Below are 23652 nucleotides of genomic sequence, written 5' to 3'. Positions count from 1 at the left end.
CTCCAAGCGCGGCCGCGCGTCATCGGTGGGAGCTTCCTTCCGTGCGCGCTTGCGCATTGTTGTTGAGAGCCTCCAAGCGTGCGTCGCGTAGGCGCGGTGGGAGCATTCGCGCGCGAGCCCTTAGTTTTGGTGCGTTCGCATGAATCATTCGGCTGCATGGCGATGGGCGTGATACCTTTTCTTTTCCTTCCCTTCCCTTTCCTGGGTCTGGTTCGGTTTGTTTTTTTTCCCTTCCTCTTTTCTTTTCTCCCCCGACTTGCGTACGACGGTAGACATGGGGGCTGCGGGGGGTGGATTACATGGTTGGTTGGATGGATGGATGAAGTGAGTGCGTCAAGAATAGAGATGACCGATGGAGAAAAGAAAATAGATGCGTGATTTGGTGGTGGTGGTTGCAGTAACACGATTGAGACAAGCGGATAGACAGACAGACAGACAGGCAGCAAGAAAGCAAGAACGTAAGAAAGCAGGTCAGCACAAGAAAAAAGCAAGTCCCCTTCCTCTCCTTCCTCTTTCGTCGTCGTCCTCCTTTCGGTTCACCATTCATCGTTCACCTTTTGTTCTCGGCGCTTGTCGAGCTTTTACCAATGCTTTCCTTCCTTGTCCGGATATTTTTTGTGTCCCTGTCGGGTCAGTCGGTTTTTTTATTTTTTATTTTTTATTTTTTCCCTCCTCAATCGCAAACTAGACATAGGAACGGATGATGAGTGGATGAGAGGGTAGGTTGATTGATTGGGCAACGAAGAGAAGAGAAGGGAAGAAGAGAAGAGCAGGGGCCCTGTAGATGCGCTGATTGGTAGACGATGTGCAGCAGCCGTCACATTAGTCAGATGCTCTTTTTCTCTCTCTTTCTCTCTCTCTCTCTTTGTCTCTCTCTCTCTCTCTCTCTTTCTCTCTCTCTCTCTTCGTCTCTCTCTCTTCCATCAGTCAACCGTCAACCGTCAACAGTCAGATAGATGGACAGACGGATGACAACAGAACAACAGTTTTTCCTAGAACAAAAGCGTAGACTGCGGATGCGGGATGGGAAGGAAGAGCCGCGCTGTGTGTGGATTGGAAAAGAAAGAAGGAAAGATGTAGAAGGTCAAGACTAGACCAGACCAGACCAGACCGGACCGGACTAGACTAGACGAGATGAGATGGGATGGGATGAGACGAGATGAGATGAGATAATGGCTTGTGTTGGAGGAGATGGGATGGGATGGGATGGGATTGGGTTGGATTGGGTTGCGTTGATAGATGCGTGCGTATGTATGGATGCATGACGCTGGCTGGCTGGCTGGCTGGCTGGCTGGCTGGTTAGATTTATTCATAGAACGTAAATGATTTTCGCCTGTGAATGAACGAATAATGTCAATGGCTGCCTTTCACCTCAACACTGACAGACTGACAGACTGGTTGACTGGATGGACGGATGCAGATGACAACACAACGTATGCGTAGGAACAGTTTGGGCGAACCAGTCACCGTCGTCACTAGCGCAAGGGTTAACGCTTCAGTATGCATGGCATGATGAGACATGACGAAAAGCTCGGCGGAGACGGTTTTATCAGAAGAAAGGAAAAGAAGCCGGCTACCGCCCCGTCCGTTAGGACAAGGGCAAGGCAGGACGTCGTCTCGCATTTGCATTTTGGCATTCAAGTGACGGCTAGTAGCTGGCAGAGGCATTCTGAGAAGAGGCATAAGACTCAGCTTGGCGCAGTGCTGGAAAAAGGTAGCATAGGAGCAGTAGCAGCAGCAGCAGCAGCAGCAGCAGTAGCAGATTTGCCATCCCTCCCTGCCTCCCTCCCTTGCGCAACGCAACGCAACGCAGTGAGACCAGCTGACCACGTTGAAGAATCCTAAAAGAAATACGCGCGCCTCGTCTGGTCTCTCGAAACCTCAAGTGTCCGTGTTCATTCGCGTTGGCCCAATCAATCGTCCGTTGACCGTCGTTCATCCAGTCATCATTCTTCAGCTTTGCTTTTTGCCTCCTTTCCGTTGCTTTGCTTTGCTTTCCTGCTTCCCTCCTCCAGAGGAATAGCTCCTCCAGAGGGCTGGTAGTACTCCGTCCATCCGCAAGCATAATCTCAAAGAGGACAGGTGAGAAGGAAAGGAAGAAAAAGAGAAAGGGCAAGGAGACAGGAGGGGTATAGACAACCCTGTAAGAGACGGGAAAAAAGCCGACGACTGGGGAAAAGGCAATGAAAAAAGAAGGAAAAAAAGAGTCGAGAGGAGAGAAGCCGACCCACCGACCACCGTCGAAGAACAGCGGGAGGGGATATGGAAGAGAATCTGCACAGCCGCCAGCCACCATTGCCTCTTCTCTCGCCAGCGCCGCCGATACGCACGGCGCTGAGAGCAACACCAAACCACCGCTGTTGTAACCAAGGCTCGAACGAGAAAACCCCGTTCGACGCCTAAAGGGATGGACGTTCGTTTGGCTGGACCCCGAGCCTCGATGGTTGCAAGTGCGAGACATGTCGCGATGGACAAGCGCACAACGAAGAAGCCCAAGCAAATCAAACACATCCCGCGTCTCCTGAAAAAGCGAAGCTTCAAAGCTTTCAATGAAGAAGAAATTTTTCAAAGCGAGGGAAAGAGCATCGTAGCGACCGGAACATGTAGTACATCATTGGCCACGGGGAATCAAACACCAAAAGAGATGGAAAGAAAAAAAAATTTGAACACACATAACAACGAGGACGGGCGCACAAAATCTTGCCCGATAGAGGCGATCAAATGGAAACAATGAAACTCGTCATATGGGGCTGTGATGGTGGATACAAATCAACATGGACCGGGGGGATATCAAAAAGGCGAAAGCTAGAAAGAAAAAAGGTGCGGCGGCATTTAGGGTTGCCGATGCGAGCAAGCTCTGCGGCAACACTTCATGCCTTACAGCCGAGCCGCAAGCGAAAGAAGAGAATCGTAAGTGCGGGGGAGCAACAGCCACCATGGCACCGCCGGGGGGAAAGAGGCTTTTCTTTGAAGCCCAATCACACATGAACTCCTCTCCCAAAATCGGGCAAAGATCTCAAAATCGACGGGTAAAAAAAAAAAAAAAAAACCCTTTGACATGTTTCTCTGCCGTCGGAAACGTCTCGCGTTGCAGACGGGTATCAAGGTTTGCGGGAAGGGAAAAAGTAACGCCGGGATACGTATAGAAGACAGACAGCGTTGTTGGCCGTTTGAGAAAGTTTGGAGAAGAGTGTCGGAGGAGACGGGAGAGGGGGGGGGGGGGGGGGGGGGGGGGGGGCCCGTCCTAGGAGCCGACGCGCCTGCGACGGCCCCGGCCGCCTCCTTCGGGCCGCTGCGACAAGACCTCGCGGAGCTGGTGATCGTCCCTACTCTTGTCGACATGGTGGACGCGCACATGTCGCTGCAGGTTATCTGGTCGCGGATATTTGTGATCGCGCTCCGGGCAGAACGGGCAGACGTAGCCAGGCGAGTCGTGGACCAGACCATGGCGAATCATTTCATTCTTCCTCTTGAAGCCTTTGCCACCTTCACCACGACTGCAGCCGGGGACTGGGCAGTAGTGCGGGCGGGCTTGGCTGTGAACATTGGCGTGGGAGCTGTTTTGCCGTTAGCGCATCAGGGTCGCGGAAGGGCGCGAGGAGAGGTCCAAGAGAACTCACTTGAGCAGATACTGCGTTTGGAACAGCGGCGCGGTGCACCCCGGATAATCGCACTTGAAGCCCGTGGAATTGTGGGGCGGAATGTGGGTGAGGGCTGTTGCTGGCCCGCTGTTTGTGATGCCGTCAATGCTCATGCGATGATGTTCTAGCCTGATCCCCGGCGGACTGTGCGTGTCAGACACGGTCCCGGTGCTCGAGGCAGACTGCGGAGCTGGTGGAAACGACATGTCGGGCCAGTCGGATAGTTGACTAGGTCTCCTGCCCATGAAGGGAAAACCGGCCGTGCCAGACGGTGGTGATCGCTTCATGAAGGGATCCTGACTCGAGAGGGCGGCGTCTGCGCCGTTGTGGCTGACCGGACTCAGTGGATTACCAGGCGGCAGCTGGGCTGGAGGAGATGGGCCAGCAGTGTTCAGAGGTGTTCGCCCAACCAGGGGCGACAGAGCGGGCGGGCCGCTGGAAATGGAGTGTCGGTGGGAAAAGCTGGTTGCTCGCTCGCGCTCGCGGGAGAAGCTTGCGGCGCGCTGGCGTTCCTGCTCCTGCTCCTGCTTCTCGTTTGCCTCCTGGGCCATGTCGGAAATTACTTGAAACGGAGGCAAGGACTCCGTCGTAGATGTGGCATGAGGACCGTCGCGACAGGGCGAAATGGGGTGTTGAAATGGTGGCAAACGCGCGCCGGTACGCTCAGGCATCGAAGGGGCAGCATTCCTTATCCGCTCGTTCAACGACTCGTGATTTATTCCCTCGGAACTGACCAGATTGTCTGGAGTGGGAAGCCCGTTGCTGATGGTTGTCTTTTGCGGTTGCGCCTCCATATCATGGTCGGCATTGTTTTGCGGCTGCTGGACAGCTCCGCCGGTGAGCTTGAGCACGCTTTGGGCGACGTGCTCGAGTTCGTTGGACATTTCGTCCTCGGACACGAAGTCCTCGTCGGATCCAGCGTCAAGCGGATGGGTGAGGGCAGCGTTTGCAATGCTAGGGTTGTTGGGGTCGAGGCTGAGGAGCAAGGCCCTGTCGCCCAGCGAGGTGGAGGGGCGGCGCTTCTTGCGATGAGGCAGCGACGAGGTGTTGGAGCCTTTGGTCAGCGGTTGCGGCGAGCGGTCAGGCGACGGTGATGGAGTTGACTTTAACCTGATGGGCTGCAAGCCGGGCGACTTGTGCAAGGCGTCGTCGGAGTCGTAGTGGGACATCCGGTCGGAGAGGTGTAGAGGCTCATGAGCCTCTTGGTGACGGGGAAGGAATGAATTTTTTTTTTTTTTTTTCTTCTTTCCTTCTCTCTTTTGGGTTGATAGGGCAGATTCCGGGAGATGATCCTGAGCTAGAGAGAGCTAATTTCCAGGCACGACGGGGAGCACGTCTCTTTGTGGGGAGAGAATGAGGCGAATGCAGGGGCCTGAGTGTCTGTGAAGCTGGAGTTGGGCCAGTAGCGGTTAGCACAGGCAGGCAGACGGGCGGGCGGGCGGATGAGGGTGGACGAGGATGGACGAGGATGGACGAGGATGAATGTTTAGACCAAGGCTCGGCAGATGGCGAATTAGGGCAGGTAATCTCGCAGTTGGTTGAGAGTTTTGGGGGACTTGGAAGTTACGCGTGGAGCTTGGGCAGTAGGACCGAGGAGCAGCCACAGCGGAGAATTAAGAGGACGGAAGGGCAGAGTAAGCAGGTGGCATCACGTACCGCGGTGCAACGAGGCTGGCTGGTTGGCGGGCGTGAGGCTCAACCGGAAGACGGGCTCGAAGCTTAAGCGCCGATCGCAAACGTCTAGGTCGGTGATACAGAAGGGATCGAGGGACGAGAATTCCGATGGAGGGTGCGCGAGGCGCGCTGGCTGGCGGGGCAGGTTGCGCAGCGGTGGGACGGCAGGACTGGAGTGTGGATGAGGAGGAGGAGGAGGAGGAGGAGGAGGTGGTGGTGATGATGGATGCAGACGGTTGATGACAGCTGAGCGGTGGAGAGCGGAGGATGGATGGAGTCAATGAAGGCGAGGAGGAGGAGGAGGACGAGGAGGAGGAGGAGGAGGAGAAGGGAGAAATCGCGTAGGCAGGCTGCAACTATCTCTCTCTCTCTCTCTCTCTCTCTCTCTCGCTCGCTCGAGGCGTCAATGGTACTGTACTGTACAGTAGTCGAGCCGAGTGCAGATTGGATTGGCCGTGGGCGAGGCTGAGACTCGACTCGTACAGCACCAATGGGCGGCGGGGAAGCCGGGAGTCGAGTCATTCAGCCTCCGTGGCGAAACGAAGAGCCGCTCCGGTCGGTCGGGTCGGTAGGTACTGGGTAGGTAGCTAGATAGGCGTGATAGGGAGGAGGGATGTATGGGGATTCCCTAGCATGTGAGGGTGCACGTGTGGGGACGCGACGGGCCCGTCGAGACCTGCTGCAATCGTCGCCGGGTTTGAGCAACGCGTAATGGCAATCAATCAATGGCCTTCAGTTCACTCACTTCAGCACCTCCCCGGGAAAGGGTCATCCCAACCCTCTGCCGCAGCCTCGTCCAACCATTTCCGTCCCTCCGTGCCGTCGAGAACCCCCCCGCTCCTCAGCTGCCCAAATACCAATCCGATCCAATCCAGTCCAATCCAATCTCCAAGTACCCGCCCGCGCTGCCTGAGTATGTATTTTGCTGCATCCTGCTGCGCCCAATCACATCCTGTCCACTGCCACAGCGCAGACCCTTTCTCAGCTGATACTTAGCTGGTCATCTGCTCCCTCGACAAACTCTCTCTCCCCCCCGCTGCCCGCCCTCGACGACAACAACTGCCCGGAACTGCCTCCTCGTCATACTACCCGCCGCCATCATTTTGCCTTTTTGTAGTCTTGTTCAGCTGAGCCGCAGTCCTGCCTCGGTCTCAGCCCTCAGCCACGCGCGGGCGGTGCTTACACTTTGTGCACCTTGATTGCGGGACATGCCACACGACCTGCATCCCAACCAAACCAAACCCTCTGTGTTCGCCTCGCCCGCCATGCATGACCACTGACAGAACCATCAGCTACAACTCCCACGCATTCGTTCTTTTCTTTTACCACGACATTCGACAGACGGACGTCTCGTACCTTCTTGCCTGCCTCAATCCGCCTGCTCAACCACGACACCATCCACACCAGTCGTCCCATGCCTCTGTGACCGTCCTCATATCATCTGCTCAAAGACAACACCACTTCCCCGTTTCTCTCCAACATCCCTCATGTCACTTGCCTTTAATCTCCCATCATCACTCCCACACTCACTCAGCCCCCTAGGCTCGTCCATCCACCCCACCACCCCATCGTCCCGTCCCTCCCTCCCTCCCTCCCTCCCTCCCTCCCGCCCCGTGCCGTTCCACCCTGGGCTGCCCATCTCACTACTCCACTCCACCCATCTACTTACTTACCTATCCATCCACTCACCCCCATTCCTATTGTCTCCGTTTGTCTCACTCTCCGTCAACTTCCCATCCCGCCATTCTGCTTTACTTTTGTCGACTGTCTTGCCTTTTTTTTTTTTTTTTTTTCCTCCTACTCTCCTCCCCTCTCTCACATCAGATTTCCGCCGCCTCACCTCGCCTCATCTCAGCCGCCATGCGCCCAAGCTTGCCATTTGCGGTCTGCCAGTCTACTTGAGAATGTGAGACCGCAAACGTGGATAAAAGAAAGAGGGGGACAAAAAAAAAAAAAAAAAGGGAAGAAGAGAGGGCACGCGCTTTTGGCACACGCACCAAGTGAAAAAAGATAAAATGTGCTTGGAATCAACACAATCTGCCCTCTTATAGACACACACACACACACACACACACACATCCTCCGTCTCTCTATCCTTCTCATCAACAGCTGATTCACACATCAAGTAAGGTACCTCCTGCACTCGGCAGCAATCCGCCCATCGTGACAACCATCATCACACTTTCATCAATTGCAATGATTCACTCGCCCGGTCTACCCATTATTCAGAACATTTTGGCCACGCACACCCACCTGATGATCCCCATCCGTACTAGTACAAAAAAAAAAAAAAAAAAAAAAAAACGACAGCAACAGCAACAGCGGCAGCTCCAACCACCAGACCCGTCTGCCTGTTCATCCACTGATTCCTGATTCCTTGCTTCCTTGCTTCCTTGCTTCCTGCTTGTGGCTGACATGTTCGTCATTCCCCTCTTCCGATTCATAACACTCCCAGCCCCCCACCCCCCAAAGAAAGAAAAAGAAAAATCAAGCGAGTGAAACGACCGAGACGACAATGGCGACAACAACTACAACAGAGATGATGATGATGATGATGATGCATGCATTGACAAAGATTTTTTTTTTAAAAAAAAAACCCCCCTCCCCCCTCGTTCACGCACATCCCGTGTACACCCCTTCCCCCCCCCCCCCCCCCCCCCCCCCCCCCCCCCCCCCCCCCCCCCCCCCCCCCCCCCCCCCCCCCCCCCCCCCCCCCCCCCCCCCCCCCCCCCCCCCCCCCCCCCCCCCCCCCCCCCCCCCCCCCCCCCCCCCCCCCCCCCCCCCCCCCCCCCCCCCCCCCCCCCCCCCCCCCCCCCCCCCCCCCCCCCCCCCCCCCCCCCCCCCCCCCCCCCCCCCCCCCCCCCCCCCCCCCCCCCCCCCCCCCCCCCCCCCCCCCCCCCCCCCCCCCCCCCCCCCCCCCCCCCCCCCCCCCCCCCCCCCCCCCCCCCCCCCCCCCCCCCCCCCCCCCCCCCCCCCCCCCCTCCCCGTTCGACGACAACGACGACGACGACGAAAGAAAAAGAATGCCGACCGACCGACCGATCGACCAACATGCCAAACACTTCATCCCATCCCATCCCACTCCGCCCGTCTTTTCTTTGCTTCTTTCTTTCTTTCCCTCTTTTTTTGTCACATCATCCTCATCATCATCATCATCATCATCAACATCAAAGTCGTCGTCATCGATTCACCCACTCAGTCAAGTCAGCCAGCCAGTCAGTCAATCCAGATAACCAACCGACCGACAGAACATCCATCACCCCATCCCATCCCATCCCATCCATTCGTGTCAGCTCACTGGCTACCGCCGCCATCTTCCCCGACCAACAGCAATAGACCACTAATCTTCCTTTTCCCCGACGTGGATTTCGGCCACCTTATCGTCGTCATCGTCGTCGTCGTCGTCGTCCGGCATTTCCATCAAAAACCGGTCCGGCACTTGCACGACGCCGCCGACGGGGCCTTCGACGCCACCACCACCACCACCACCACCACCACCACCACCAGCAGCCGTGGCGCCGCGTCCCGAGTCTTCGTCGGTCGGGGTGCAGCGCCCGGGTCCGCTACTTGTGAGCGCATACAACTCTTGGCCGTCGTCGTCTTCCGCGTCAAAGTCGTGGTGACGGTCAAACACGTCTTCGTCTTCATCCTGATTGGCGTCGAGGCTGGCCCCGTCCGTGTCGCCGGCGTCGCTGGTATTGTTCTTCAAGTGCGTGGCACCCGTGCGCACGTGGCTCCAACTCCAGTTGTCGTCCTCGGCGGCATACGGCGGCGGGTCTTCGTCGTTCTCGTCGTAGCCATTGTCGTTGCTACCGTCATCAGCCAGACTGGCTATTGTTGTTGTCGTCGCTGCCGCTTCCGTTGCCCCAGCCGAACCAGCTGCCCCTGCCCCCACCAGGCGACCAGCTTCTACTTCGTTGCCAGCGCTCGGCGATCCAAGGGGGGAGATATCGCCGAGACGCCTCCCGTTTCCCGCATCCGAGTCGGATACATCAGAGTCGGGGGCGTATGCTTGCTGCACGATTTCCTGAAGGTAGGGCGGGCCTAAAGGGGCCTCTTGGCGCCGGCGGTAGAAGAGCAGGTATGCGCTGCCGTTGACTATGTTTTGAGGGCTCTTCTTTGACACCATGGAATCTGTGCGATGTTAGCACGAGACCTGTCTCTAGGTAAGGTCTGTAAACTTACCGTTGTAGTCATACCACTGTCCGTCGAAAAAGTTTTTGGCCACAGCAGTGTAGTGTCCACCCCCGAGACCACCAAAATGATTGTCCACAGCAAAGAGGTCGTAGATGAGCGGCTTGCCTTCATCCAGACCAACACGCTTAGTAATGTCGAGTCCTTCTATGGGAAAGTCGACAAGAATGTCAATCTTGTCTCTGAAGCCCCGATTCGCACCAAAACGCTTAAGATGGATCATAAGAATGTCGGGGGCTGTCCAGATTTCCAAAGTCTTGCTGGCTCGTCGATGCTCCTTGCAGCGGTCGCAGTACCATGCATTTTCCTCGGACAGAATTTCAGTCTTTGCCGTTTCGGCAAAACAGTCTTCGAGCGTGATGCCCGTCTTTTTCCTTGCAGCGCGTGTTCTCCTCTTTGCCATGAGTTCAGGGTCGTCGAGAGTATCCATGTGATCCCAAGAATTGACACCCCGCATGTCGTTCTTATCAACCCCGGTTCCGCCAAAGAGGGCATCGTAACTTTCCGGCTCCCAGTCAACAACGATGACCTCTCCGAGACGGACGAGCATAGGGTCGCCATCGGGCTCGGAGACGAGGGGCTCGGACCCTGCTCTGCTGTTGCCTCCACTCTCTCTGTCTTTGCGCCCGTACGTCTTCATTTTCCGATTCTTTTTACCTTTGCCCCGCCTGGCCTGGTTCCTATTAAACTTTTGTTTGTTGCTTTGCTTGAAAGTCGGAACAGACGATGCCAGCTCATCCTCACTCTGAGCACCGCCGTCGAATGAGTCGACGGTGTTCGAGTTTGAGTATTGTGCGGTATCCTCTGTCTCTTCGCTCTGCGGTGATTCGTCGCGCTGGCCGCCCAAGCTAGATTCGCTCCTGTGGCTGGCGTCGGATTGGATTGAAGACCTTCGGCTTTGTGAGACTGGCATGCGAGATTCGATTGTCGGCAATTCTTGGCTGTTGAGTGAGCTCCATCCAGTCGGCACAAGTTCGTCTCCGGGCTTGAAATATTTGAGAGCAAACAATCTTCGCAGACCGGGTCCGACGAAGGCTCCTGACTGAAGAGCCGAGGCCTCAGGAGTCGTTTCGTGCATTGTGACGTCTTCGTTTGTTTCTTTTCCAGCTTCGGGAGCTTCGGTCATTGATACGTCTACGATGCTTTCGTCGCCCTCGATCGAGCTCGCCTTGACGCGAGTGTCGGTGATGGACGACGCATCTTCTTCCGTAGTCATTACCGTGTCAGACGCGGTCCGCGCACCAAAGATTTGTGAACTGGAATCCTCCTCGGCAAAGATATCGCGGGTGGTCATGGTCGCAACTCTACCCAGCACCTTGCGAAGGATTTCGTCGTAGTCCTTGGCTTCTTCGCGTCGAAGTACAATGTGAGAGGGCCACAGCGTGCTGGACCACTTATCACTATTGTGCCTTGCGGGGCCTTTGCAGCGATGGAACACGGGAACCATCATTCGATCGGCCAAAGGCGAAGTTGAGTCAGGAATCTCATCCTCTTCAGAAGATGTGTAGAGCATCGACCTGACCTTGGACGTCTTTTTAGGTGGTGGGTAATTTGTTGGTTCGTCATCAAGCTCGTAGACTACAATGTCGTCCTTTTCGCCGATCGATTGTTCCACAATGGCCTTTCTGTCGTCAAAATGCTTGAAAAACTTGTTTGAATATATCTCGGACACCATGGTTCGCTTCGGGTCAAGACCAGGGATGCGAGCAGCGACGTACTCCTTCAAAGCCTTGAGTGGCCGGTTCGGATCGATTTCCACGTCAATCTTGACAGGATGTCCGCGCAGAGGAATAAAGTAGACCGTGTGCTGCCAATTCTTTTCAATAGGAAGCTGAAGGGTCAAAGAAGAGTAGGGGTCAAAGGCTATGGACACTTTGTCACAATCCGGACACACCATGGTGTTCTTGTAAAATCCATTGAACAAGTCCATCGCAATGGAGTCGTTGCGCGCCTTGTGGAGTTGGCGGTACTTTTCACCCAGCGCCTTGATGGCTTCGGGATCCTTGTGCGTGTTGTCATCGGACTCAGGGTTTTCAATGTAGGGCTTCTTGTGAATTCGGTTGAGGTCCTCGTGGAGGCCATCAACGAGGAAGCTGAGGAATTCTTGCGAGTCCTGTTGGCCATATCCGGAGAACATGGGCTGAGCTCTGCCGAGAGCATATTTGAAGTTTTTGGGTGAGAACGATGTAGAGGTCGACTCTTCGTAAATTGCCGCCAAAAGGCCAGCATAGGCCTTGGCAATTGTTCCATTGTAACCAAGAGGGTTGTCGGGATTCAGCTCCTCTTTGTACTTGTTTTCTGGAGCAAATCAGGGTCTGTCCCATGCAATGGATACCAAGGTACTTACGAAGGAAGTAAGCTGTGAGCTCCTCAACGCTCCTGATACACTGAAGCGCAGAGTTCATGTAGCAGGTATTCCCAAGATTTGAAAGGCCAACGGTGCCCCGGGTTTTTCCATTTTTGGTGCGACCTCTGGTCATTGGACCGCCTGGGGCTGGACTACTACGACCGCTGTCCGTCTTTGAATCAAGGGCATTTCGGCCGGCACCGAGGGAGACGCCATGCTTCTGCGCCTGTTTGCGAACACTGTCTGACAAGAATTCACCCCCAGCAGGACCTCCCACCCACTCTTCGAGAATCAAAGTCTGGCTTTCGGCTAGACCGACCAGATCCATTTTAGCCTTGCCGTTGTACTTGGGGTTATTAGTCTCGTCCTTGTGGTCAATCATTTCTCTCTGGGTTCCTTCAGCCAAGGACGAGAACGCCTGAGCATCAATGAGAAAAGGGGTCGATGTTGTTCGCGCAGGAGAGGCACTTCGAGATGTAGCGGGGGTGAGCACGCCAGAATTTCCACTGTCCTTGGGCGCAGATGCAGGCTGGACGGGTTCCAAAATCCTCCAGATCTGAACCTTGTTAGACATGGGAATACCGGCTGCTTCTTTAGCACGCTTGAGAAAGTCTTGAAACTTTTCACTCCGGCTAGATTGCAACCTGATGGCGTTTTGAGACTTTTCCCGCAGTCGCTGAGGTGTCATGGGCTCGCTGCTGTTGAGCAGCTTGCGGATTGTGAAAAACGGCGGGTAAATCTCATACTGCAGGTTCGACGTGTTGGACCCAGGCGGTGCAGTATCTTGTACATAGCGTATGATTGGAGGGCTGCCTGGTTTGATACCGTACCACGAGACCATTAGGTTCCAAGCCTCTTCGGGAAAGACTTCAAAATCATCTCCATACTGGAGATTGGGCTTAATGGGAACAAACATTTGGCCTTGCCCCTCACTGATGTGGTCTTGTTCCCAGGCTGATGCATCTGGAACAGAAGGTAAGCTTGTGAAAACATGCAGCAGTTGAAGACGGGCAGACCCATACCTTCTTCAAGAATATCATCATTGTTGATGGGGCCGACTTCGCCCTCTAGCCGTGACTTGTCAAATCCAGAAAATTGTTCCTTGTTCGATGACCTGGCCAGGACTCTTGACAACCACCACATGCTCACAATGTAGCCTCTCTGGCCCTCTTGCAGCTCTTTTTGATGTAATGCCCATATTTGGCTGACTTGGTCGTCTATAGACTTGGACGCGGCAGATTGCTCTGTTGATGCTGGAGGAGACTGAGCAGCGTCGCTCGTTGCCGTGGTGCTTGCAGCATTGGACTCGTTGATGGACGTCGACGTCGTTTCGGAGCTACCAACGCTGCCGCCTTCCTTGTTTTGCTCCTCCCTCAGCATGTCGACCGAAGTGCCCCTCGTGATACCATTTTCAGCCTCCATCTGCTCCCTGCTGTCATTCTCACCAGCCATTTCGGATGCGGAGCGCTTTGCAGGCGAGGCCGAACGGCGGGATGGCGACTGAGCAACCGAGGGGCGTTGTTGGGAATGCGTAGCTTCAGCAGATGTGACAGCCCTCAGCTGCGTCTGTTCTGAGCCAGATGGGGAGCCGCGCCGATCGCTTGTTGAATTCCCAGACCCGGTTTTAGACTCCAGGCTCAAACCTGCGTAAGCCTCGCTGGGGGAGCTCCCACCGCTGGCGTTGCTATCGCAAGGAGTGCCGTCGGACTCGGCAACCGGTTCCAACACCTCGTCGCGCAGATGTGGGGGGATATAACGTCGAGGCGAGGCAGAGGCGCGACTGCCGACGGAGGGAGGGGGCGAAGAGCGCGGCAGGTCGGAGGTTCGGTGACTATCGAAGGCAGTTGAGGTCGAGACTGGCTCTGAGGATTCTTGTTCCAGAGGAGGGTCCTGGGAGAGCTTCCGCTTCTTGAGTGACGCCGTCGTGAAGAAGAGCGGCCTACCTGTGGAGCTGCAGTAGCTCCAACGGCAGGCTCAAGTTCTGCGTAGGGCGGCGAGAAACACGGAGAAGGCGGTGGACCAGGGCAGCCGAGAGGAGGAGAATCCGGGCCGAGAGAGCAGAGGGAGGGCCTGGGTCTCAGGGCAGGTACGAGGTGTTGCAGAGGGGGAGGGCGCGTCAATGGTGCCTGGCAGAGGCAGAAAATTGAGGCTGCCCCGGCGGTGATGTAGGAGGTTGGACCTGGTGGACTGGCTTGTCGGCGCGCGGGAACTGCCGACGGGAACAAACAACGCGGTGACGGGAATCTTTGAGACGCTGCGAGAAGCCGTCGGCAGTGGACGAGGCGATGCGATGCGGTTCTGGAGACAACGGGGCTGTATGAGGTGGAGAGGATGTGTCAACGTCCTGGCCTGGGATGCGACGCGCTGGACGAAACCGACGGACGAGCCTTTTGGGCATGTACAGAGTGCAGGACCTACCTTAGCGCGTCGGCTGCGAAAGTCAAAAATTGCCCATGGACGACGAAGCAGAATTCCATGAGCTTCGCCCTACTTTGAGTCCCCGCGTGCGCCTTGGCCACGCTCATGTGCTGCTGTCATTTACCATTTTGCATGTCCTCCAGACCACACAAGCCCATCACTCATCCTAAACGTCTGTGGCGACTGGGACCAGATCTGATCCCATCCTCTCTCTATCGTCCTCTACGTCCGGGCTGATTTCCGACGGAGCACTTCGGACAGACCGCCTACTCGATTTTAATTCGACTTGAAGCTGTAAACACGACTGCTTGAAGAACGGTCCACGCAGGATAGTGAGTGCCGATTGGAATGCTTGTGACGTCTCGAGGCAGTCAGAAGTGGTGGCCGGCTCCTCTTCCCCATGTCCTCCTCTGCCGAGTACTGCATCGTGGACTTGAAAGGGCTTTTTCTGACAGTAGTCGTGACATCTGTGCAGGCTGTGCGGTGCCTTGGTACTTATCCTAACATCATGGCTAATAGTAAATAAAACCTTTCAGTCCCGCATCCACTCAGACGCTCAACAAAAGACATGCTCCGCCAGGTCTCCGGTTGGTCAGGAATCAGACGGCATCCCTTCCATCTGCTTCTCCCTCTTTTCCAACATGCTGCAACCGGCCACATACCTCGGAATCTTGAATCGCTTGTCTTGGTCTGTTCTACCGCAACAGTCGAGTCGTTGAAAATTGCGGCTGGCCCAGGCAGCATGAGGTGAGCGGTGCGCGCGCACGAGGACATTGTCACGGCGCCGGTGAAGCTCCGCGGTGGACGACGTCAACCTTCTCTGTCTGCACCTCTGTGTCATCAACCGTTTGCTCAACTCTCCTACGTCCAGCCACATCTTACTGGAGACCGGTTGGTCTCACCGTTCTCTTCTTGCGTCTCGTTTCTGCGCGCTTCGACCCGATTTATGCGACTTTGTCAAGAAGTCCATATCTCCTGAAATCACAATCTTTTTGATTTCGATACACTCGCGCCATGTTTTCCAAGGTCTTCAAAGACAAGAACTCGTCGTCGAGCCATAAGAGCGAGAACAGCGACGCGTCTCTGGATACCATCTTGGACACACCAGAGCTGAAGACGGAGTTTGCATTGCTTGTTGTGCTCTGCACAGATGCCATCCGCAAACACCTCAGCGCTACATTCCAAGTCCCCGAAACACTTGCATCAACCAACTCGTCGCATGATGATGTATCAACGGGACAGGACTCGGCTCTGCCAGAACAACCACAGAGTCCTAAGTCAACCAAAGGAACAGAGCCCAATCCAACGCAAGTCGAGAAGATCAAGAAAGAATTGGCAGCCCCGGAGGTGCAAGAACTACACCGCGCAGCAGTCACATTCGTAAACTCATGGAGGGTCAGTGTCCTGCAACGGTTGGGAGAGGTGCTGCAGGTCAAGTCGGAAGCAGTACGACAGGCAAAAGAAGCACGCAAAAGGGCGTCTACGCAGGCCTCTCCATCTGAAGACAACTCGCCATCCCCTTTGCCTGTCCCCATATATACAACCCTGACCTCCTTGACCATCGAATCACGCACGCTGCTACTCCACTCGCTGTTGCTTCTACTCCTCTCTCTTGAAAACTATCCCTCTCATTCTCGCTTGCTTCTCCTCTATCTTACGTCGTCCCTCGCACTACCTGCTTCTGCTCTCATCGACCGCGAGACTGCCGTTGCGACCGCACTTCTCACTAGTGTCAAACACCTCTCGGCCGACGAAGAAACGTCCCGCGCAGCCTCTTCCAACTCCAAATCGCGCAAATGGAAAGTCGGCATTGCAACAGTTGCTGGCGCCGCTCTCATTGGCGTGACTGGCGGACTTGCCGCTCCGCTTCTCGCAGCCGGAGTAGGCACTGTGGTCGGCGGGCTTGGTCTAGGCGCGACAGCCGTTAGAGGGCTGCTGGGAGGTCTCGCCGGCAGCAGCGTGCTTGTGGGCGGGCTCTTTGGCGCCTACGGCGGCCGCATCACAGGCAAGATGATGGATCGCTACGCACAAGAAGTGACGGACTTCCGCTTTCTGCCCGTGCGCGAGGCACGCGAGGAAGAAAACCCATACGAGCGACAGCGCAGGCTGCGCGGCCTCTCGCAATCGACGCCTCCTGACGGCGGCCACCGTCTGCGCGTCGCCATCGCCGTGTCTGGATGGCTTTCAGACACAAATGATATTGTGCGGCCGTGGACGGTGCTGGCGCCGTCGCTCGAGACGTTTGCGCTGCGCTGGGAGGTGCAGGCGCTGCTGCGGCTGGGCCAGAGCCTCTCCGATGTGCTCAAATCCGCAGCCTGGAATTACGCCAAGTATGAAATCGTCAAGCGGACGGTGCTGGGAAGCTTGGCTGCGGGTCTATGGCCTCTCATGCTGCTTCGCGTTGCCAAGATCGTCGACAACCCTTTCAGCGTGGCCAGATCGCGGAGCGACAAGGCCGGCGCCGTACTTGCGGATGCGTTGATCAACAAGGCGCAGGGCGAGAGGCCGGTTACATTGATTGGGTATTCACTGGGAGCGAGAGTGATCTTCGCGGCGCTGCAGAGTTTGGCACAGCGAAAGGCATTTGGCCTCGTCGAAAGCGTGGTGATGATGGGATCACCAACCCCAAGCGACGCAGCCGCATGGCGAAAGATCAGAGCCGTTGTAGCCGGCCGCGTCGTCAACGTCTACAGCGAGAGCGACCACATCCTCGGCTTCCTGTACCGCACTAGCAGCATCCAGTTCGGCGTCGCAGGCCTTCAACCAGTCAGGGGAGTCCACGGCATCGAGAATGTCGATGTGAGCTCCTTGGTTGATGGACACACCAAGTACCGCTTCCTCACTGGTTCCATCCTCAGACAGATTGGCATGCAAGAACTCGACGACGCAGAGATCGCCAGGCAGGAGAGCGAGCTCCGCATTATGGAGAAGAAGGACAAGGAGGCCAAGGAGCAGAGCGAGAAGGAGGTGCAAGACAAAATGACCAACGCTGGAGGCGAAAACAAAGACAGAGACCGCGACGCGGCGTTGAAAGAGGTCGTCGACGCAGAAGCAAAAGAGATGGAGAAGAAGGCTGGTCTGGACAACAGCCCGGGACACGAGGCGCGCAAGTCGATGCAGATTCCGTCGGTGGAGCAGCTCCGTCTGGATGAACCAGCTAGCTCTGAGGACAAGAGGAGTTCGCAGTCTCTGGGCAGCCGGCCGCAGAGCCTTGTTCGTCGCAAGCCCGTCGGTGAAGCGGCAAAGCCAGCAGAGGAGGAGCTGCCGCCGCCGAAGCCTCCGCGGCCCGCAGTCACTCAAAAGGCCGAAATTCCAGAGTCTCCTCGCCCTGTCGAATCTGGGATCGAGAAAGTCGGAGCGGAGGAACAGTCTGAACGGCACAGCGCAGAGGCGCACAATGCCAAAGAGGTAGACGTCGAGAAAAAGGACAACCGCCCACCGACAGCAGATGACGACGTAGACTCACTGAGGATGGCCAGCCATGAGGGAATGATGATGCTTGCCCCAGAGCCTGAGCCCGAGTCGGACACGGAACAAGCCCCGGTGGCGAGTAGGAGACAGAAGATGTACTCCGCTTTGGATTAAGAGAAGGACGAGATACGAAGAGCAAAACAGACCGAATCCACCCAAGCCAATCCCTCCATGCGACAGTATAGGATTATGTAGACAAAAGATCCATCTTCTTCATTTCGCAAGAGCGACAGGAGCTATTACATGCTAATGATAGTCGCATTGATCAGCTACAAATGCAAAATCGAATGCAGTAGGACTCTGCGCCGCCACTCAGGGAGTCCAGGATCATGTACCCAAACTCCAAGTTTTCGATGCTGTCAACCCAAACGCCGGAACCGAATCGATTGCACCTGCTGCCAAACCGAAAGCTACATGTCCCAGGCCTCCCTTTTACATATCATCCATCTTCATCTCCTCCAGCTCTTCCACCAGCTGGTCCATTGGTATCTGTATGCCCTCGTCGTCCTCGCCATCTTCGTCCTCGTCCATCTCATCGGGGTTGCTGGGCATGGCGCTCTGTTGGTTCTTGTACAGAGCCATGCCAGCTCTGAAGTCATCGTCTTCTTCGACGTCGCGCAAGAACATTTCAAAGTCGCGCTCGAGGCGCTCCTGGTCTTGCTTACGCGGCAGCATCTCGGACTCTTCCTTGGCCATGCGCTTGACCTTCCAGTTGCGCTTGTTCTTCTTCTTGCGCGAATAGTGCTTCTTGATGAGCATTACGTCTGGGATCTGGGCCGAGTACTGCTTGCTGTCTTGCAGCTGATCGTACAGCTCGTTGTTGAAGTTTGTGCCTTCCAAATGATATCCCATGACGGAGTCTCCGACGTTGAGCAGGCTACCGAGGTGCGTCCGCGTGAAATAGGTTTGATCGCTTGATCCCATGTCTGAGGCGCGTGCGACGGTGGCTTCGGCCAGCACGTAACGGCCCTTGACGGGTCCAAGCGGTTCAATGTCCAGAATGATGAATTCGACCAGCTCAGTCACATCCGCAAGGGGTGTGAAAGGCGCTCGCCAGTATACTTCTGGGCTGATGTCTGCGGTTTGAAGGGTTTGGGGATCGAGAACCTGTACAGCAGTGCCGACCTTGTTGCAGACCGTCATCGGAGCGATGTTTCCGAGCTGCTTTGCAATCTTAATGGGAAGAACTACGAGGTCATCCTTGCAGATGGGAACAATCTCGACGGAGAATGAGAACTTGTAGGACTTGGCGGAGGTGTGGATATCCATGGAAATCAGTTCCTGAGATTTCTTGCTAAAAACCGGCACGACAGACTTGAGGAAGTCGACAAACTTCTCGGCGTGATTCCTTGCGGCGAAGAAGAAATCAATACCCTCGTGGACTTCCTTGATGTTGATCGTGTCCCGGTGAGCGGAATGTTTCAGAATGAGCTGTTCGAGATACAAAAACGTTCGCTTGTGCGCGACCTTTTGCCGTACTTGGACGACAGCTCTCCAGGTGTTGTGTGTATAGCTTTTGGCACAGTCTGGGCATTGCTGGTTTGCCACAACATATTCAACCTCGAATGATTGTTGGAGAATGGTGTTTTGGAACGCCTCTTGCTGGATCGTAATTTTGACCTTGATTCTCCGAGAGTGGGGCTCGGTCCAGATGAAACTTGCATCGATAATGCGGACTTTTTGGAGACCTCGAAGTTTGCGCAGGCAAAGGGCAAGGAGTTCGCGAGACTCGGGTTGGGCGACAAGCCACGAGGCTGGCGGCGACATCCATCTGCGGGGGAAATTAGCTTTTGTAGGTCGTGATGAGAAGGCAAGCTACCTGTCGCAATCTCTGCAGGTGTGGAGCGTGGCCTCTCTTTGTATGCCCTCGGAAATGTCGACGGTGAGCTTGATACAGTCATAGCAGAGTGCGCCGGCCGACTGTGTGCCATCTATCGGTGCGCCACAGTTGCAGCACAGAATAGTGGCGGCATTCTGCTGGCCAGGCTGAAAGGAAATGGAGCCGGAATCTAAATCCATGGCTCGATGTGTGCAAAAGGACAGGGTATCTCAAGAGAAAGCGGGAGTTGCAAAAGAGAGAGCCGCTGTCATGGGTAGCGGCGGGAGAAATAATTGTTAAGCAGCGCGCAGGCGGCGGCGGCGGCCATGGCAGAATCTGCTATCGATAAAGGGCGGTGCGTCAAAAGTCGCGGCCGGGCCACTTTGCAGATCAACCAAACAACTCCACCTCGCCATCGCTGTCTAAACCAACTCGTCGATTCCAATGGCGGCGAGCAGAGCTATAGCCGCCCGGCTCGGGTGCAATGGCTGCCGCGTCAACCTTCTGCGCTCCTTTGTTTCACTGCCCGGTCTCGAATGGTCCCCGAAGGACTCGCCCACGCGAACGCTCATTCGCGCTCAGCGCCACCAGAGGACGTTCAATTCCTATGCCGCACACTTATCCGACAATGTTCCCCAAGACATACAGAAAACACCAAGTTCAGAGGCGACGACCCCCGAAACGACTGAGGCGGATGCATCCGTCCCTTGGTATCTCCAGGTCGATGCGTCTTCAAGAGCCGTCGACGAGTCTCCTCTAGCGCAACGACAAAAGTTACCGGAACTGCCTGAGCATCCACCTCCAATATTGGAAACGCTTCTGGAGCATGCGTCGGTAGATCTAGGTCTGGATGACCTGTCGTTGCTGGACCTTCGGGAGCTGGATTCTCCGCCTGCGCTCGGCGCAAACTTGATCATGCTTTTTGGCACTGCCCGCAGCGAAAAACACCTCAACGTGGCTGCAGATAGGCTTTGCCGTTGGTTGCGCACCCACTACAAACTCAGAGCACATGCCGATGGACTGTTGGGAAGAAATGAGCTCAAGCTTAGGCTGAGACGAAAGGCCAAAAAGATGCGGATGCTTGCAAATGCTGGTGCCTCGCCAACGAGTCTTGCAGCCGATGACGGAATAAGTACAGACTGGATCTGTGTAAATGCTGGATCTGTCGAGGCTGCTGCTTCTGCACCCAGTCCAGTTCCGCAACAGGACGGCTTTGTTGGGTTCAGAGAGGAAAGTCGAGGTGTGACCATTGTCTTCCAGATGTTCACGGAGGAAAAGAGAGTGGAACTCGACCTTGAAGGACTTTGGAATGGTGTCTTGAAGACAGATCGCCGGGCAAAGGAAGCTTTGCAAGCAGGAGACTCCGTGGAAGAGGAACTATCTAGTTCGAAGCAGAACCCAAATGGCGCCGTTTACACAGATCGATTTCCTACGAGCCATCCGGCTTCGGCAGCCTCGCAATCCAGAGGCTTTCACACTCTTCGCATACTCAGAAACAGTGGTACGAATCCATATTCAAGAGCTGGAGCATGTTCCTGGGCTGACGACCAAGTCAGGATCTGGCGAAAATCAATGAGCACGCTAGAATCAAGTCTAAGTCCTTCGGGAAAACGCAATCCACCGAATCCTGTCTCGGATGATCAAGGCATTTACCGCGAGTCGAACACCGAGAGTAAGGGTAAACTAGAAGAAATGTTAGGCGAGCTGAGGTCCATGTCTCTAGTGGAGCAAAAGCTCGTGTTTTCCAAAGACATCACGCCGCAGTCTGAACATTTGTCGCCCTTTTTGAAAGAGTATTTCGGCCACATACCTCTGGTCAGACTAGACACAGAATATTTTTACTGGCTGTTTCAGATATACGCCGTTGCATTGTCTGTTGGTCGTGAAGATGCAATTGGCCACATGCTCAGCCTGTTGAGAGAAATGCAACTCTCGGGATTCCCTGTCTCGAATGACCTGCTTTCAGCGGCTTTACGAGAGCTTGGAAAGCCTGACTTTGACAACGTTCTTGGCCCTACCCGACAAGCACGCATTGATGCTCTCGTTCGACTTCTTTCCATCAAGGAGCAAAGTACCGACCCCAGATTCACTGAGGAAGTTTTTGTTGCACTTCACCAAGCTTTCTCCGTGCAGTTCGACAATGCAGCGGAGTCGTTACAATCTGACAAACAATTGAGAAAGCGCATGGATCGGGACCAAGCAACGCGGAGCTCTCTGCTTCAAATCGTTGAGAGGACGTCGCTGGAGCTTCAATCCGACACATTTTTCCTCCTCCTCGAGACTTACGCCAACCTGGGAGACGTAGAACGTCTTATCCATATCTGGAGAACCATCCCGCTACATATGCTTCCACGTTCCGCAGACATGTACGCAATTTTCCTCAGTGCCATGTCGAAGCTGGGAACCCAGGTGCAGTGCATTGAGTTGTTGAGAGAATGCATGGCACAACGTGAGTTTGAGGATCCTGTCATTGCACTCAGAGGCGAAGTTGCCAAAGCTGCTAAACGATGCATTTCGAGGATCGACGAGAATCTGCACGACAAGATGCATGAAAGAGTCAAAGCAAAATTTGCCAACAACGAGTGGGTAAAATTATGGAACGCCTGTGAAGAAGGACTCAGAAGAGCATATTAATTTTAGTTCGCCACTGCCTTTGTGTTCCATGCCGTACATTTGGAAAGAGCCTTTTGTTTTCTTATGCAGATGAAAAAAATCGGACAGGCAAGTTCCAAACAGCTGAAGCTTTCCTTACAAATTCGAATGTCATCTTCAAAAGCACCACACAATCTCCTATCAGATGTTTGAAAAGTTCCTCAGGCGCTTTCCTGCTCTCATATTCACTCCCGCATTGATGCATGGGTTGATGTAATGAGCGTCAAGAGGGACTTTGAGGTCCCTCTGCGGCATTCAATCGCGTACTGTACATTTAGAACGTGCCTAGCCCCTTAGTGTTCTTGCTTCTTCAAACCTTTGGAGCCATCGCTCTGGCGTATTCAAGCTGTCTCATCTCGTGAAGATGCAGGGCGGCACTGTCCTCTCGGCATCTCGGTGGATTGTGGGACAGAACTGCCCTAAAGGGAAGAAAAGCAGTCTTTCCTGGCAGAGTTCCAACGACGAAACCATGGCACTTTCCTTAGCAGCTTATAACAGAACCGCCTACATGTCAATTTTCTATTCGCTTCAGGAGCTCCAACTTCGCTTCGTTTAGACATACTGTATTCCACGTCCGTACAGCATATTCATTCTTTGGTCTTCAAAATACGGGATATATCCTAATCGCTTCAGGCGATTCACTATCACTAAATAAACAGAATCACAAGCGGCAACGCCTTCCGGCTACCAACTTCGAACGGGAGTGCTGTCGAAGCAAAGCCAACGGGGCAATTTCCACAAAATGTGCCACTTCCTTGTCATCAGATGTTCCAGCTGCGGACTCAATGATGGTCCATACTTCCAGCCATGCAAGTTCTCCGCAAGGAAAGAATTGGCTCCTATCACTCAGAAAAACGAGCAACGCTCCTCGGCAATGGCCAGGCACTCGACAGCAACCCCCAAACAGGCCTATCTGCCCGCGCCCAAGTTCTCAACTCTTTGCTCCAAATCACTTTCCTCGGCCGAATCTCGAGATCGATCCACAAGTCCCACTGATGTCTCGTCGCCCAAGCCCGGACCTTCATCAGCTCGCTCGAGAGACGTCTCATCGGTCAAGTCCAGACTTTCATTCTTTTGTCCGAGCGAACGCTCCTCACTCAACCCTGAGGCTCCAAGCTTTTGTCCATCTCAGACACAGAAACCAACGCCTTTACAAGTCTCTCTGACGGACATCATTCAGCCTTGCCAACCACTGAGAATACTTGCTGTCCGTGAAGAGACTTTCAGACATGAATGCCCCAAGTGCAATTCAGAAGAGAGTTGGTGGACGTCGAACCGAACATCGCGTGGAGGTTGTGCTTCAAGTAGAAGCATTCGAGTGGGAAATGAGGACGAGGCTGAGGTCGAGCGAGACAAAAAGCGAAGGCGTGTCGATCCTGGTTATCCAGTGGAAATCACAGGGTTTGATCGCGAGATGAGAGAGGCTTGGAACCGAC

General features: G+C 54.9%; 6 protein-coding genes across 6 annotated transcripts; 2 read left to right on the top strand and 4 right to left on the bottom strand.

Annotated features, from left to right (window-relative positions):
- Positions 1-1448: 1448 nt before the first annotated feature.
- IWZ02DRAFT_181204 (uncharacterized protein) lies at positions 1449-2669 on the bottom strand. Its single transcript, XM_066762295.1, has one exon. The coding sequence runs from the start codon at positions 2459-2461 to the stop codon at positions 1649-1651; it is 813 nt and encodes a 270-aa protein (XP_066625261.1). The 5' UTR covers positions 2462-2669; the 3' UTR covers positions 1449-1648.
- A 526-nt stretch (positions 2670-3195) lies between these two features.
- IWZ02DRAFT_181095 (uncharacterized protein) lies at positions 3196-4961 on the bottom strand. The gene is made up of 2 exons (XM_066762292.1): positions 3621-4961; positions 3196-3557 (listed from the first exon to the last, which is right to left on the bottom strand). Exons 1-2 carry the CDS (start codon positions 4808-4810, stop codon positions 3245-3247), a joined length of 1503 nt encoding a protein of 500 aa, XP_066625260.1. The 5' UTR covers positions 4811-4961; the 3' UTR covers positions 3196-3244.
- A 4516-nt stretch (positions 4962-9477) lies between these two features.
- Positions 9478-13830, bottom strand: IWZ02DRAFT_373000 (uncharacterized protein; the record flags this gene model as incomplete). The annotated part of the gene is made up of 4 exons (XM_066764676.1): positions 9478-11807; positions 11857-12810; positions 12879-13411; positions 13487-13830. Coding segments are annotated over 4 exons (4161 nt in total), but the record flags the coding sequence as incomplete, so codon positions are not given.
- A 1338-nt stretch (positions 13831-15168) lies between these two features.
- On the top strand, positions 15169-18068 carry IWZ02DRAFT_181183 (uncharacterized protein). The gene has a single exon (XM_066762294.1). The coding sequence runs from the start codon at positions 15289-15291 to the stop codon at positions 17857-17859; it is 2571 nt and encodes an 856-aa protein (XP_066625258.1). The 5' UTR covers positions 15169-15288; the 3' UTR covers positions 17860-18068.
- Positions 18019-19839, bottom strand: IWZ02DRAFT_181099 (NMD3 family-domain-containing protein). Its single transcript, XM_066762293.1, has 2 exons — positions 19565-19839; positions 18019-19516 (listed from the first exon to the last, which is right to left on the bottom strand). Exons 1-2 carry the CDS (start codon positions 19762-19764, stop codon positions 18178-18180), a joined length of 1539 nt encoding a protein of 512 aa, XP_066625257.1. The 5' UTR covers positions 19765-19839; the 3' UTR covers positions 18019-18177.
- Positions 19840-19959: 120 nt separating this feature from the next.
- IWZ02DRAFT_181082 (uncharacterized protein) lies at positions 19960-22389 on the top strand. The gene has a single exon (XM_066762291.1). It carries the CDS (start codon positions 20009-20011, stop codon positions 22196-22198), a length of 2190 nt encoding a protein of 729 aa, XP_066625256.1. The 5' UTR covers positions 19960-20008; the 3' UTR covers positions 22199-22389.
- Positions 22390-23652: the final 1263 nt, after the last annotated feature.

This window comes from Phyllosticta citriasiana (assembly GCF_038021145.1).
Source record: "Phyllosticta citriasiana strain CBS 120426 chromosome Unknown IWZ02scaffold_3, whole genome shotgun sequence".
In the NCBI taxonomy this organism is placed as follows: Eukaryota; Fungi; Ascomycota; class Dothideomycetes; order Botryosphaeriales; family Phyllostictaceae; genus Phyllosticta; species Phyllosticta citriasiana.
The sequence above is the reverse complement of the archived record's forward strand: the minus strand, read 5'-3'. Positions and strand labels throughout refer to the sequence as shown.

Bases quoted from the DNA above. Each gene is read 5' to 3' on its own strand.
- IWZ02DRAFT_181204 (XM_066762295.1), bottom strand. From the start codon at position 2,461: ATGTCTCGCACTTGCAACCATCGAGGCTCGGGGTCCAGCCAAACGAAC.
- IWZ02DRAFT_181095 (XM_066762292.1), bottom strand. From the start codon at position 4,810: ATGTCCCACTACGACTCCGACGACGCCTTGCACAAGTCGCCCGGCTTG. The intron at 3,558-3,620 runs GTGAGTTCTCTT...ACGGCAAAACAG, and splicing joins CAAACGCAGTATCTGCTCAA to CTCCCACGCCAATGTTCACA.
- IWZ02DRAFT_181183 (XM_066762294.1), top strand. From the start codon at position 15,289: ATGTTTTCCAAGGTCTTCAAAGACAAGAACTCGTCGTCGAGCCATAAG.
- IWZ02DRAFT_181099 (XM_066762293.1), bottom strand. From the start codon at position 19,764: ATGGATTTAGATTCCGGCTCCATTTCCTTTCAGCCTGGCCAGCAGAAT. The intron at 19,517-19,564 runs GTAGCTTGCCTT...TTTCCCCCGCAG, and splicing joins ACCTGCAGAGATTGCGACAG to ATGGATGTCGCCGCCAGCCT.
- IWZ02DRAFT_181082 (XM_066762291.1), top strand. From the start codon at position 20,009: ATGGCGGCGAGCAGAGCTATAGCCGCCCGGCTCGGGTGCAATGGCTGC.